Source organism: Neophocaena asiaeorientalis, unplaced genomic scaffold, assembly GCF_003031525.2.
Source record: "Neophocaena asiaeorientalis asiaeorientalis breed wild unplaced genomic scaffold, Neophocaena_asiaeorientalis_V1.1 scaffold78, whole genome shotgun sequence".
Classification (NCBI taxonomy): domain Eukaryota; kingdom Metazoa; phylum Chordata; class Mammalia; order Artiodactyla; family Phocoenidae; genus Neophocaena; species Neophocaena asiaeorientalis.
The window spans coordinates 17,412,341-17,426,623 of NW_020175018.1; the positions used below are offsets into that span (position 1 = coordinate 17,412,341).

Genomic DNA, 14,283 nt, shown 5'->3' on the forward strand with positions numbered 1-14,283 from the left:
AGAGTCTCTAACTGATTCTGGCCCAAGTCAGGCTTATGTGAATGTCACACGAATAATACGGCTTATTGACAAAAAAGCGTTTTATCGCTCAGCTTTTCACTAACGCAGGCGGACTCCCAACCGGCTTGCGGGGGACGAGGTCTGTCTGCAGACAGATGCTTAGCTCCCCTTCCTCAATGAAAGAGACCACCATCGGCCCCACCGCGAGGGATGCTGGGTCCAGCCCTCGAACCGAGTGCAGACACCACCACCGCACACGATGCGCCCAGCTCAGACGCAGACTGACTCCCCGGCCCAGAAGACCAAGCACCTGGGGGGTCCGTCCCGGAATGACCCAGAAACGTTTACTCCAGGACTGATCCCCGTTCTTGTGAAACGCGGTGGAACACAGATTCACACAAAGGGAAAAGTGAAAGTTCCCTCTCGTTCCTCCCGAAGTAAGTAGGGCTAAGACCCTGTACATGTCCAGAGAGGCCGGAAGCACAGGCACCGAACACCCGACGTGCCTCACGTCCGTCCGTCTAGGGGTCCGTGGCCAGGGAGGTGGTTTTCCTCCTTTTTCACGAGATCTTGTCCATGTTGTTCTGCAACTGGCCCTTTTCCTCTGCTGCACGTCGTGGCCTATTTATGAGTTTGGCCTCATTCATTTTAACGGCCACACATCAGACTCATCATTTATTTAAACCGTCCCCCTCTGATGCACGTTTAGGTCATTTCCAGTTTTCATTAGGACACAGGCTGCCGTGATGAGTCTTCAGGCATCTTTCTTTTTTTTTCTGGCCACGCTGCGCGGCATGCGGGATTTAGTTCCCCGACCAGGGATCGAACCCGGGTTCGTGGCAGTGAGAGCACCGAGTCCTAACCACTGGACCACCGGGGAATTCCCAGGCATCTTTCTTAGGGAGGTCCTCAGAAGCAGAACTGCTGGGTCAAAGGATTCCCGTCCCCCTTTTTGCTAATGGATACAGCCAAATGGTCCTTGCCTGCCATTTCAGAAAACAAAAAAATTCTCAGAAAATAAAGCCTGCTTAAAAAAGAAAAATCCGGAACGTGTTCTGCCGCCCAGATCTCCTCCTGGAAATCCAGTGCTGATGGCTGTTTGCAGCTGAGTTTTCTGCTGCCGAGTAGATCCCAGATCAAACCCCCAATTCAAAGCTTAGGGTCCGTGCCTCCCAGGGACCAGATGCCGTCCATGTGGTGTCCACGTGGAGAGCGTGTGCTTGTGTGTGTGTGTGTGTGTGTGTGCGTGTGTAACACTGGAAACCAGGAAGCATACTGGGGCGGCCCCTCATCCACTATTTCCACTTTCAAAGACCCTCTTCCTGCTGTTTCTAAGCCATGGAGGGTGAAAATTCAACCTGAGGCCCAAAAGCTATTTCACCCTCAGCTGGCATGCTTCAACTACACCCGGAGTGATTCCCAAGAACGTATGCATAGATGGACAAGGAAAATCTGGAAACCCTGTGAGAAATAGAAGGTTCGCGGGAGAAAACCACCCCGTGAATCCTTCTGACACTTTCAAATCTGATGTGAGTCCCGCGTGTCCCCTCGCCCGCACCTGTATTTACCACGGCTTGAAAAAATCGTCAGCCGAGCTTTGCCAAGCACGGAGGTCAGTAACTCAAAGACTTGGTCCCCTGAGCCAAAAGATGGGGCTACATCACAGCCGCCTTCCCACCCTTCAGGACACTGAACGCAGGCTAGTATCAGTGGTTTGCTCTTTTTTCAGGTCAGCTTCTGTGCAATTACAGCTTGGGAGAGGCCAGAGAAGTTCTTGGGGGTCAGCGCCTGCTCTAGATCTGAAACCCGGCTACACCTGCGGCCAGGGCCAGAGCCCTGGGGGAAGCTGGCACCATGCACGCTCCCACCCCACCAGGAGCCTCAGCTGGCCCTGCAGCAGGAGGGGGCCGGGAAGTCCCAGCGGAGATCACTGAGGTCTTCTGAGCCCGGGAAGCCCAACAGGCCTGGAGGAGGTGCTGAGGTGTTCCTATCGATACTTTCAGCCTTGTCCCAGCTCAAAAGGTCCCCCCCCGCCGCAATGTGCTCCCTAATATGAAAAAGGGTCTTTCTGGCTTCTAGCGGGTTCAAGAGGTTAACAAGACGACTCAGGTGGCCCTGGCTCAATCCTAGTGATGCCTCATTGATAGCACCGGAGGGGGGACGACCAGGTCACAGAGAGGATGTGGCCCTAACACACCCAGGGAAGGCCCGTGTTACTGTGGCTTGTGGCCAGGACATCACAGAGATACTTGGCTGTGTGGAACAGGTGAGTAACCAGGTGTCCCAGGTTGGATGGCCCCACAAAAGATGTCCTGGGCACACAGGGGCACTGGAAGGCGGAGCCGCCTGTCCTGCCCCCAGAAGGCAGGAGATGGTCGGACAACCTTGCCTTGCGGGCATCAGCGGTCACTCACCACGGCCTTTGCGAAGCTAAAAGCTTCCTATGGGCCTCAGTGGACTCTGCCTCTCAGCCAAGTTGCAGGGACCCAGCCTGTGACCATTCCCCTGGCCCTGAGTGTAAATCCAGCCAGCCGCGGGGGGAGGTGGTGACATAGCTGGGCATCGTCCCAGCTGGCCCTGGGGAGTAATGCAGGCACCTGTGAATCACGCTTTCCATGGGTGTAATAACGCGGGTTCTTACAAGCCTTTTAAAGGACAGAAAAGACCCTCAAGCAAAATCCCGAAAGGATGCCCAACCCTTGAAACCTAAAGAGGTGGGAGGGAGGGGTTGAGGTCTCAACAACCGGGAGAAGGGGCTGGAGAAGCTGTGCCCATGGCAGCGTCATTACCGGGCTGTGTGGACATGATATAGTGTCATTGACCCTGCTGCTCCCTGGCCCCGAGGGTATCAAGTGCATCCCGATTCTGCAGGGAGGGAGGCACCCCCCGCAGGAAAGGGCCACTCAGACGAGTCTGCATAAACAGACCTTACTGAAACAAGCCTTATCTTCCATTAGTTTCCCCCACGTATTTTGCAGTCACTTCTCCGTGGTTTATTGCTTTCTGTTAAAATGGTATATAAGTTCCCAAGTCTAACCACTTCTCTGGGTTTCTTCTTCTTTTGCATGAAGCCTCATGTAAAATTAAAAACATGAAGAAACTCATTTGCCTTTTCTCCTGTTAATGTCTTTGGTCAGCTTAATTTGCAGGTCCCACTGACAAAACCTAAGAGGGTAAAGTTCTTTCCTCTCCTACACGGGAATTCCGAGGTCATGCTGCCAGCAAGTGGCACTGCAGGATCCTGACTCTGCATCCAATGTTCTTTCACAGCTAATCAGCAGACAAGCAGGAGATCTGGGCATGGCGAGGACGCTGAGCTGTGAGCAGGGACGGTTCCTGGACAAGCTGGTTAGGCAGGGCCCAGCGGGCGAGCAGTGCTCAGCTCCTGGAATCAGCCCCTCTCCCGGGGAAGGGCCCTGGAAAGGTCAATGGGCCGCAGGTTTCCCCTCCAATTCCACGGACAGCGGGCTCTAGAGCAGGTGATTCCTCTGCCTCCCTAACCCCAGTCCCTTTCTCCTGGACCCTAACTTGAACTTAAGAGAGACCAGCTCTAAAAGCACCGGGAGATTCCACCGTCAGGTGCCGTGGCTCTTCCAACTCTCAGGTCTCAGCACACAAAGTACCGGCAGGGTCGCTGCCTCTGGCCCTGACCCAGGTTCAGTCCAGAGGCAGGGACCAAGCGGGGAGGAGTGTCCCTCTGGTTCGTGAGCATTTAGACCCTCAGTGCTAGACCAGTGCCCAGCACTGTGGACACTCAGTGAATACCTGTGCCGGACGGACAGACGGACAGACACTTGGAGCAACACTGAGGCTGACGGGAGATGTCAGTCAGTATCTGCGGCCCCTGTGGACGGCGACCTTCCCTACGTCTAAGAGAGAAGACGTCTGCTACGGCAGGCCGTCCTCTCTCACTGACGTCTGGACTCAGTCGCACCCCTGGGTCCATCTGAGGATGGTTCTGTGGGGGCACACGGCTGTCATCCCTCCATCCACTCCCAGACCTTTGGAGTGAGCTGGGTTACAGACTGCAGCCCCTGGGGCAGAACCTGACTGGCGTGGGTTCAGGGGTGGGGAGAGGACAGGCCCCTCACCTGCTTGTCTGGAATTTCAACTGTGGCAGAGGCAGGAGCGGCATGGGAAGTATGGGAAGGCCAAGCATGTCACAGGCCAGCCACGGAGCAAGGCCCACCTACTCTGCCCCCAAAGTCACTGGCCACAGGGAAGCAACATGGCGGAGAAACCTGTTTGGTGCCCAGTCTGATCCGGCTGCCCTCAGAGGTCACGCAGCCACCAGCTCTGTCTGCGGGCATCGCCTCACGTCACCCTGAGCGTCACCCCAAAGCCCCCAGCACCTGACAGCCAAACGCCCCCTCGGAAGCAGACCCCAGCCGCCCTTCCTCAGGACCAGACCCAGGCACCGTCCACCCCAAAACTGTGAGGTCTCTGCTCTGGGCAGTGTGCCAGGCACTGGGGATAAAGGTCTCTCAGGATGCACACACGCCCCCAGTGTCTCTCATCTACAGCTACACCCAATTAGAGCTCTCAGTCTGACTGTGCTCACATCGGTATTCGTTAACCAGCAGGGAAAACAAAAAGAAAAAAATGTCAAGCTGGTCGACAACCCACAGGGCAGCAGTACCCCCAAACGCCCACTAGGAGGCGGAACGAAATTGCCTGCATCTCTCCGGCAGCCACCCAGGGCGACCCGGGGATGGTACCTTTGACCAGGGAGACCACGGGATGTGTCCCTTTGGTCAGGGTGACCCCAGGATGGTCCCTTTGGCTAGGGTGGCCCCAAGATGGTCTCTCTGACCCAGAGCAGGTTTTCTGTGTCTGTTGCTAGATCTCCAACAAGGAAGCTGGAGCCAGGGGGTCTTAAGGCCAATGAAGTCCTTGTATTGAGGGAGGATAATTCGGATCCTGTGGGATACCCAGGCAGCTCCAGAGCTCTTTGGCCATTGCAGCTGTTGTTATTGCTACCCTAATGCAGGGCCGCCACTGTGGGCTGGCCCCTGGAACCCGCCGGGGGGCCCACAGCCCGGCTGAGGCTCACTCTTGCAGGGGTCTCCTGCCTCCAGCTCAGGGCCAGGAAACGGTCGGCCCCCTAAACATCTGAAGAGAGTGGACGCACTAAGGGGTGGCGTGAGATGCGAGGGGACAGGGCAGTTTGGGGAAGGACGTCAGTGTACGGTGGTCACCCACACAGGTGAGGTCAAGGCTGCTCCCCGAGCAGGGAGGACGCCTGGACGAGGCCACAGAGCCCGTGATCCGAGGGGACTGAGCCGCCCTTACCCTTTCTCCAGGGTCACCCACTTGGCCAGTGGGACCCATTGTTCCTGGAGGTCCTGGGAGACCCTAGAATTAAAAATAAAATCAGGCAGAGTTAAAGATGCAGCCACAGGGCGGTTCCCGCCTTGCCAGGAGAGGGTTCGAGAAAGTGCCGGTCCCAGGGCGTTTGCCCCTCTTTTCCACCTACGAGCTTTAAGTGGTCTCCCTCCACCCCTGAGCACCTCCCACAAGTCACGGGAAATAAAATGGGACACTCACCGCGGGGCCTTCGGGGCCGGGTGGCCCCTCCAGGAGCATGCCCTGGAAGAGACAGGGAGAGCGTCTGAGACCCCAGGACCCTTTCCCTCCATCCCCAGACCCCGAGTGGGCCCGGCCCCTAGCAGACCCCAGTCCTGAGGAAGCTCTCCACGCTGGGTGGACCAGAGGACCACCGTCTCGGGCCTCTGGGCCTGCACCCTCCGTCCTGGGAGGGGTCCCAAACAGCAGCCTCTGGAATGGGGGCCACGGCGACCGTCCTTTGAGCGTTTCCAAGGCAGCCACAAGCCAGACAGCAACCAACAGGTTTCCCTCAAGAACAGCTTCCAGAGGAGAGAGGAGGAACCAGGACTCCCCGGCCACACCTCTGGCCTTCCTGTGCCCAGGGAGGCCCTGGTGACGGCGGCCTGAGGGAGCAGTGGACCCCAGGACCAGGGCCCAGGGAGGGTGGAGAGACGACCAGCCGGTGGCTTCAGGGAGGACAGGAGGAAAGGGCACCACAGGCTGAGGTCCCCGCCTAGAGAACCGTTAGGCCCAACTGCTAGAGCAGCCACGCTGGGGTCTCCAGCCCCCTCCTCCCTCCACCTGGGAAACACAGCCAAGTCCACTGGGCACTCAGCTGCCCTTCTCCTCTAGCCCCTTACCCGGCTGAGCCGAGGTTCATGCTGCCTCAGGCCCCCGGGCCTCACCGTCTTTCCCCCCAAATGGGGACGAGGCCTCCTGCCCCCCTGTCAGCCTGGGCCCTAGAGTCAGCACGGGCAGTGGAGGGGAGAGCAGGCTTCAGGTCTCTGCGGACAGAGCTCCCGGCCCGGGGTCTCCTGCTCCTGGGCCTCGGCTTCAGCTACCTTCCCAGCACGGGCCTCCTCTCTACCCCTGTCCGGTCAACACCAAGGTCAGCGTCCTCTGTGTTCCATGCCCACCGCCCCAGCGTCCTCTGTGTTCCATGCCCACTTCAGGAGTCAGAGGCAACGCATGGCCTTCCAGCGGGGGGGGAAGGACCTCTGCCCCCTGCAAGGGTCTGCATGCTGAGAACACCGTGGTGGATCGTTTCTGGGGGTCCTGGGACCCGGTGGGTTCCGTCCGGCCCAGCTGGGCAGGCTTCAGCCTCACGCAGGGCGCCTGGCTGCCGTGGACCCCTCCTCCCAATGAATTCCTGTGACGGCTGAGATAGCGGTGAGGGCTGGACATACCTGGCCCCCGGTGGCAGACCTGCCTCCTGTTTCCCCGGAACAGCAGGCTCGGGTCGCTTCTCTCTGGGGCTGATCAGTGCTATTGTACCCTGGGCTTTTCTTTGAAAGTGAACAGTTCTCTTGTGACACCTGGACTTGCCTCCTAGGAGTAGGAGGGTGTGCTCAGGACAGGCACCAGGTCAGCACAGGTGTCGGACACCCCCCAGTGGGGGGCCCCCAGGCCAGGGGCTGCAGGTCCTCTCCAAGCCCCTCATCCTCCCGACCAGGGCTCCCCAGTCACTGCGAGGATGCACCCGGTGTTTACACAGATGTGCACTCAGAGAAATGTTTGTACACGAGATGTACACAGAGAGTTCATCCCAACGGCCTCGTGAGTCCCACTTTCCTGTCTCCTCCTCTGACAAAGGCAGCTGAGGAAGCTCAGAACTGAGCTAGGCTTAAGAGAGAAACCCCTGGCTGCCACGGACCCTGCAGGACCGCAGCTGTCTTCCCGGACACACAACCGCTGTTCTCAGGGAGTGGGGGCCACGGTGGGTGGGCTCTCACGGGAGGATCATTGCAGGTCGGCCCGGCAAGGGCCGGAGGCCGCTGGATGGGTGAGCCCAGTAGAGGGGTGCCGGCGCTCTCCCAGGTACAGTGAAGGGATGGACCCCTGACCACCACCCCAAAGAGAAGTGCTCCCAAGACATGGGAAGCCATGGCCTTCCTTTAACGGCCCCGCTCCACGCCCCACCAGGGTGGAAGGTCTCAGCCTCAGCTGAGAACTCGAAACCATCCTTAACGGGGGTCCATTCATCTGCTACATAGCACAGACCGAGAAAACCTTCCTTAAGCCACAGTGGAAGGCAGACATGCCTGTTGCGGGCCTTCGCCAGATGATACAGGACATTGAATCTGGAGATGCCTGGTTCCCTGAGGTCCCGGGGCAGCCAGGAGCACCAGTTCTGACTGGCCTGAATCCGCTCGGCTGAGGGACTCCTGTCCTGTCGAGGAGCCGCTGGTGCTGCTGACCCACGACACAGGGTACCAGGTCTGCCCCTGTGTCCCTGGGATGGATGGATGCAAAGAGAAGGAGCTGGTTCCCAGAGCCCCATGGACAGTCAGCCACGCTCCCCAGAAGGAGGTCGCTGGGGCAGGCTGGGGAGAGGAAGCGGCCGCCCAACCTTCACGGGCCGCGACGCCTGCGCGGCCGAGGCAAGACCACGTGGGCCGTGGTCCAGGACTCGGCCATCTGTTTACAGGGAGCTGAGACTTTGAGGACATCTGGTGACGCTCCAGGTTGAGAAATTCCAACAGTTTCCATGATGTCTCCAGGGAGACCGGCCTCGGCCCCTCGGACACTCCGAACAGGCTGGGGGCTGGGCGGGAGCAAACGCTGGGGCCAGAGGGGAGGGCATCCTTCCCTAACTGCATCTAGGTGACTCATTTCTCCCCAAACAAAGATGAAATGCATTTTCTGGAGGCATGCAATTTGTGTTGGGTCGCTTCTATTTTCTCAGCCTGTTCCCCCGGCCCACCCTCGCCGGTGGAGCCTAGTGGAGTCTGGCAACTGGACGCCTCATCCACTCTCACCCGCCTCCACCTGGACCTGGGATGCTATGGCTCTCACACGGGGGCAGCCCGGTCTGAGGGACATGTGAAAAGGAAGCTCGTCCTGACCGAGGCGCCGGCCAGGCCTTCCCAGAGCCAGGACCAAACCCAGGACTCCACGGAGCCTGGCCCCCGCCTGCCCGAGGGTTCTCCTCTTCCCAGGCAGGATGCCCCTTTCACCAAAGCGATGGGGACACCACGGAAGGCACCCGAGTCGGCGGCAAGTCCACCGGGGACCAAAGCCATGTGGACCGTGGTCTGCACACAGCTGGACCACAGGGAAGTCACAGGGTGTGGTCCACCTTCTGGCACAGCCCCTCAAGGGCTGGAGCCACAGGGTGTGGTCCACCTCTGGCACAGCCCCTCAAGGGCTGGAGCGGGTCCCCGGCAGCCCCGTGTCTTGAGGTGGCACCACTGGCCGCACTGCTCTTCCCCGAGGGTCGCCTTCCTCCCCGAGTCTGGACTTGGTGTGAGGGTTTTACATGTCGCCGAGCAAGGAGCCCCCTGGTGCTGGTGTCCCCCTTCGGCCCCTCTGCCCACTTCCTCTGCATCCCCATCTTCCGGCCCCAGACAAGCCCTGACTCCCTTGGACCCTTGGGGAGCACCGGGAAAGGAATGTTCTCAGCACGAGAACAGGATGTGTGTACCCAGTGGCCACAGCCCAGTGGGAGCGGGTGCGCCCATCCCTGGGACATGCCCTGGGGGGCGGGGCAGGAGGCACAGAGCGGGACAGTCATCTAGTCCCCCCGTCCTGATGCCCCAGCCACGGGCTTCAGGTGCCTCTAAGGGGGATGAGGTTCCAAAAGAACCTTCCCAGTCCCACGGGAGGATGGGGGTCACCTCAGTCCTCCGTCCCAAGATCGGAAGCGTCCTGGAGCCTCCACGGGGGGCAACCAAGTCCTGGCAGTAGAGAAGGCTGGAGCCTGGCCCCAGCCTCATGAGCCGTCGAGTGCAGGACGCTGGCCTCCTCCCTCTGGCTCTTGGAGGACGTGGCAGGCGTGCACCTTGGCAGCCAGCCCCTCCCCACGCTTAGAGCTGCTTCCCAGCCCACGATGTCATACCCGCCACGTGCAGCTGCAGGGCACCCCGCCCCCACCCGGCTGATCACCTGGCACCTCGCCTGCCCCGACTCAGCGCCTGGACCTCGGCAGCCCAAAGGCCACAGGGTAGACCCTGGTGCTCCCCGGCCAGGCACGGCTCCCTGAGCGCAGAGGACATGCCAGCGCAGAGTGGGGCCCCCGCCAACACGCACCGCCCCACGAGGTGCACGTGGGACCCTCTTCCCCCTGATCCCAAGGTTAAGACGTTCTCAACAGTCATTTTGTTTAAGTCGCCCCCAGCCCAGCACAGTGAAGTTTCACTCAGTGGGAGTTTCAGGGCAGAGCTGTTTTATTAAAGCTCCTCGGCGCGGCTGACAGCCAGGCTTCCCTGTTCTACCAGCTGCAGCCACATGGCTGCACAGCCCACGTGGAGAGCTGGGTCCGTGGCTAACTCTCCCTGCTCCAGACCGGCCGCCACACTCAGCCTGCTAACCCCCTCTGCCCTCCAGGGGAGGTCCCTCCTTCCCAGAAGCCGAGTCTTTTAACAAGGAGAAATCGACACGCAGTGACGTGCCCGGATCCTAAGCATGCAGCACAAAGGGTCCTGACCCGTTCGAATCCCAGGCGGCCGCCACCTCATTCGAGGTCCAGAACCTTACCCCTGCCCAGGCGCTTTTCCAAGCAGCGGGTGGCATCCACGAGGTCACGTAGCTCCTCATGGTAGCCCCAGGCATAGAGGCGCAGGGGTCCCACAGGCCCAGCCACATCCTACCTAACCCGCCACGTGCCCCAAGCTTCGACCCACCACCCCGCCGGTTTCGGGGAGACAATAAGAAAGTGTCTTACTGGTTCGATGATGGCAGGTTCTCCCTTTTGACCTTTCTCGCCCCGTGGTCCGATCTGAGGTTTGTAAGATGCAGAGAGAGGAGAGGGAGAACAGGAAGAAGGTACAGATTACACCAAATCCATACGGCTGGTGAAGCAGGGGGTCCCCCGTAAGGGCCCGGGGAGGCACCCTCCCTAGCCACTCACCCCTTCGTAGATGGTGTCCTGGTTGGCGGGCATGCCCGGCCCGATCTCCGATGGGGAGATGGTGGGGTCGTAGTAAGGGTCGTAGTAGTTCTCATCCAGGTTCTTGATGGTTTCTTCTGTGAACTCTCCCTCCAAGTCGTCCAGCCCCTCCTCCGGAGGCGGATCCGGCTGAGAGGGAAGGCGGCAGGGTCACCCAGAGGAACGGACACGCACAGGCCCCCAGCCCCCGGACTCCAAGCACCGTGGCATTCCGAGGTCACAGAACACAGGCAGCCTGGGGTTTCACTTGTTGGGAGTCATTGTCTCCCTCTCACGACGGGGAGACTCACCCCAAAGCCCCCAAGACCCCGCGGCAAATCAGGGCTGCAGAAGGACGGGCACGTGGCCCCAGGCTGCACCGTGTCCTTGGGGAACCTGGGGCCGCCAAGGGCTCCACCCAAGGCCCAGGGTCTCGGGGTAACGAGCCCCTAATCCCACGCCCGCTGCCAGAGGGGTCTGGACCCATCAGAGCCCCGTGTGTCTGCTCTGTGGCCATCAAGAACTCAGCGTCACGTGATGGCTGTTTTTAAGCACTCCCCGTGGACCACGGGCTGAGCTCAACTCCTCTCCAGTCTGAAGACGTGGCAGCAGCCCCAAGAGGCGGGGAACACTGGTGTCCGGTTGTCAATGAGATCACTGATTTTGAGAGAGGGGATATCACTTTCCAAGGCCGCTGGCAGAGACTTCAAGTCAGGTGTGCCTGATGCGAAAGCCCATGGTCCTACCGGGCCTCGTGTCTGGCCTGCTTGTCCAGACCCCCAGCTCATGTACCTGTCTGGCCTGCCCTCGCCCGGGCCCCAGACAGGAACACTGTCTGTGAACACGCATGTCCTCATCCGTCTCCACCGAACCCCAAGAGACCCGGAGGGCAGGGCTCATTCCACCCATTTTGCTGATGAAAAACTGACAACACTGAGATCCACCCAGCAAGGCAGTGACTGCAAACTCACCGGGCATCCTCGGCAATCACTTAGAACGGCCTGGCTGCAAAGGGCTGCAGGGCCAGTGGTGGTGGGCAGGGGGAGGGCAGCTGCCCCAGGACAGCAAAGCGAGGAGTAGAGAAGGAAGAGCCCGGGGTCCGGCCCCCTCCCCTGGACCAAGCCCACTCGCTGAGAAAGCAATTACGTTAGAGGCATTGGAGGTGAGCACCGTGCTGGTGGGAACTTCGGCCCGGGCGCCCGGGTCAGGGGACCGGTCGGGGCTCTCGTCGGGGCTCTCGATGCCTTCGCCGTAGCCGAAGTCCTCGTAAGGGGGTGGGGTGTAGTAGTCCTCGCTGGGCACGTACTCGTAGTCTCCGATGCCGGGGTCCTCCTCCTTCCCGGCCCCCTCGCTGGTGTCGGGCACCGGAGGGGCTTCCGTGGGGGGCTGGGTCAGCTCCTGGGAGCCGGGCAGAGACACGCAGGGTTAGGGGTGCGGCCGGCGCAGCGAGGACCGGGTTGGGGCTTTCCTCCGCGGCTTGAGAGGGAGGCTGACCCATCAACCAACCAGCCCCTGTGGATCGGGGCGCAGGGGTCCCCTCAGGCCGGGGGAGACAGCCCAGCCCGCGGAAGTGCTGTGCACGGCTAAACCCCGCCATCATGCACTTGGACAGGGTAAACTATATCTCAAATTTTTTTTTAAGGAGTAAGAGAACAGAGAATTCCCTGGTGGTCCAGTGGTTAGGACTCTGCGTTCTCACTGCCGAGGGCCTGGGTTCAATCCCTGGTTGGGGAACTAAGATCCCGCAAGCCACGTGGTGACCAAAGAAAAAATAAGAGAACATTCCAGACTCTTAGAGCCTTATGGGCCAGTGTCCCGGCCACCCGTTGGGGAGGGGACTGGATTCCATCACATCCATGTCCCCTGGTGTCCCCCGCACCACGGAAGGCCCTCTGCCCTACACTCCCCGTGAGGACAAAGCACATACGGTCCCCGGTCCCCCATTTCCCTGCCAAGCTCCCGCCCACCGCCCCTGCTCTCCACGCATCTCCACACGGCCCCCATGTTCGCCACGGAGCCCCCGGCCCCCCCGCCAACCACGGCCTCCAGGGACCAGCAGCCACCCGGCCAGACCTCGGCCACCTCTGTGGTCTCTCGAACAGCTTCCACTGGTGTCTTGGTGGGGGTGGGCTCCTTGCCCACGTCGTCCGTGTCCTCATAGTAGGGGTACTCATAGTAATAGGTATCTCCTTCACCCTCTCCTTCCGGGTACTGAGAGCAAATAGGGCCATGTGAGGAGGGTGCGGGCCCCCCACCCCGAGATGCCAGCCCGCCATCTCCCTCCCTCGTGGGTTCAACTGGGAAGATCGGACCCCCGAAAGTCGTGCCCAGCTCCAGGCACCAACCCCATGGGCCCTGAAAGGAGTCTTCCCCCTCCATCCCCTGGGGGAGCAGAGCCAGCCCCACGAGGAGTCCAGGGAAGGAAACGGGGACCCCCGGTGGCCTTCAAAGAGAGATGAGCCCTAAAAGGTCCAAACGTTCTGAGCCTTTGGCACCCACCCAAACCGAGGGCCCTCCCCGACCTTCACCGAAGGCCCAGGCCTCACGGGAGGGACTTCACAGCGACAGAGACGGTCTCACCCTCAGACCCATTTCTGTATCGGGCATGGGGAGGGTGAGGCGTGGCCAGGAGGCCTCGGCTGCAGCAAGCCAGCTGGGAGCACTGCCAACCCTGTTCTCGGGGTGGGAAAGACATGCCTAGCCCAGGACTCCACAGCTTCATGGGGTCCCCCCCTCCTCTTCTGACTGCTCGTGAAAGAAGGGAAGCTCAGAGAAAAAATAGACAGCAGGATTGAATTTTACTTAAAAGAAACAGGAGTCCAACCTGCACAGGGGATGGGAGAGGATTCTCATTTGGAAATGGTACAAAGAACTGCAAATCCAATTAACCGAGGTGCTGCTGGGGCGTGAGGGCGGGTGGATGGGAAAGGCTGACCCACTGACACGCGGGTCACGGCCAGAGGACAGTGGCGTTGGACACGCTCCTGAAACTCTCGGGCCGAGGCTGCCCCTCAGAGTAGCTGCCGCCCTAGGGGTCAGAGGGGACCATCATCCACTCCGACAGCCCTGAGCCCCTCCTACCTGGCCAGCTCCAGACGGCCCGCCGGGGGCACCTGTGGCGTTTCCGCTCACAGCACCCCACCCAGGTGTTGGTCCAGGGGGCCCATGGCTCTCTTCCCCCAGAAACTTGGGTGAAAGATTCTTTACCAACATCCTTTTTGACTCCACGGCTTTGGGAGCACAGAACCCTTCGTAAAGTGAGTCAGGAGTCCACCTTGCCCCGGGGATCAATTATAAGTGTCACCCAGTGGGTTTGCTTCAAACGGGAGGCCCACAGCTTCTGTGTCCCACCATGCCCAGCACCCCGAGACGGTCTGCCCGCGGCTCCCACCAGGACTCACATATTCATCGGGATTGGGGTCCTGAGACTGGGGCTTGTCAGGGACCGCAGTGTCACAGTCAGGGCTGTAGTGCTCGCACTGGTCGTAAGCTGCCCGGTGGTCCGAGACGAAGAGCAGCTGCTGGATGTCTCCCTGGAAGACAACGAAAGCCCTGAACAGGCAGCACAGAGGGCACCCACGTGGGGACCCAGGAGAACTGCTGATGCCTGAGAGCTTGTCCTTGGGGCCAGGCCTCCTCTGGGGGAGCTGCTACCTCCAAGAGCCATTCAACTGACCTGGCCATCCAGGCATTACTGATCCATCCAGCCACCCACCCATCCACCTATCCACCCATCCATCCACCTACCCACCCGTCCAGCCAGCCACCCATCCAGCCAGCCATCCACCCACCCATTCACCTATCCATCTACACATCCATCCACCCACCCACCCACCCACCCATCCGTCCATCCATCCACCCACCCATCC

At 60.3% G+C, this 14,283-nt stretch overlaps 1 protein-coding gene across 1 annotated transcript in view; it reads right to left on the reverse strand.

The window, feature by feature from the left end:
- COL5A1 (collagen type V alpha 1 chain) overlaps window positions 1-14,283 on the reverse strand; it is a 116,923-nt gene that overhangs the window by 77,524 nt on the left and 25,116 nt on the right. The window contains exons 3-9 of the mRNA XM_024762362.1: window positions 13,816-13,947; window positions 12,497-12,625; window positions 11,561-11,812; window positions 10,397-10,564; window positions 10,211-10,264; window positions 5,548-5,589; window positions 5,293-5,355 (exon numbers count right to left, since the gene is read on the reverse strand). Of these exons, the coding sequence (XP_024618130.1) occupies window positions 5,293-5,355; window positions 5,548-5,589; window positions 10,211-10,264; window positions 10,397-10,564; window positions 11,561-11,812; window positions 12,497-12,625; window positions 13,816-13,947 (840 nt within the window). The remainder of the gene's footprint in view (window positions 1-5,292; window positions 5,356-5,547; window positions 5,590-10,210; window positions 10,265-10,396; window positions 10,565-11,560; window positions 11,813-12,496; window positions 12,626-13,815; window positions 13,948-14,283) is intronic.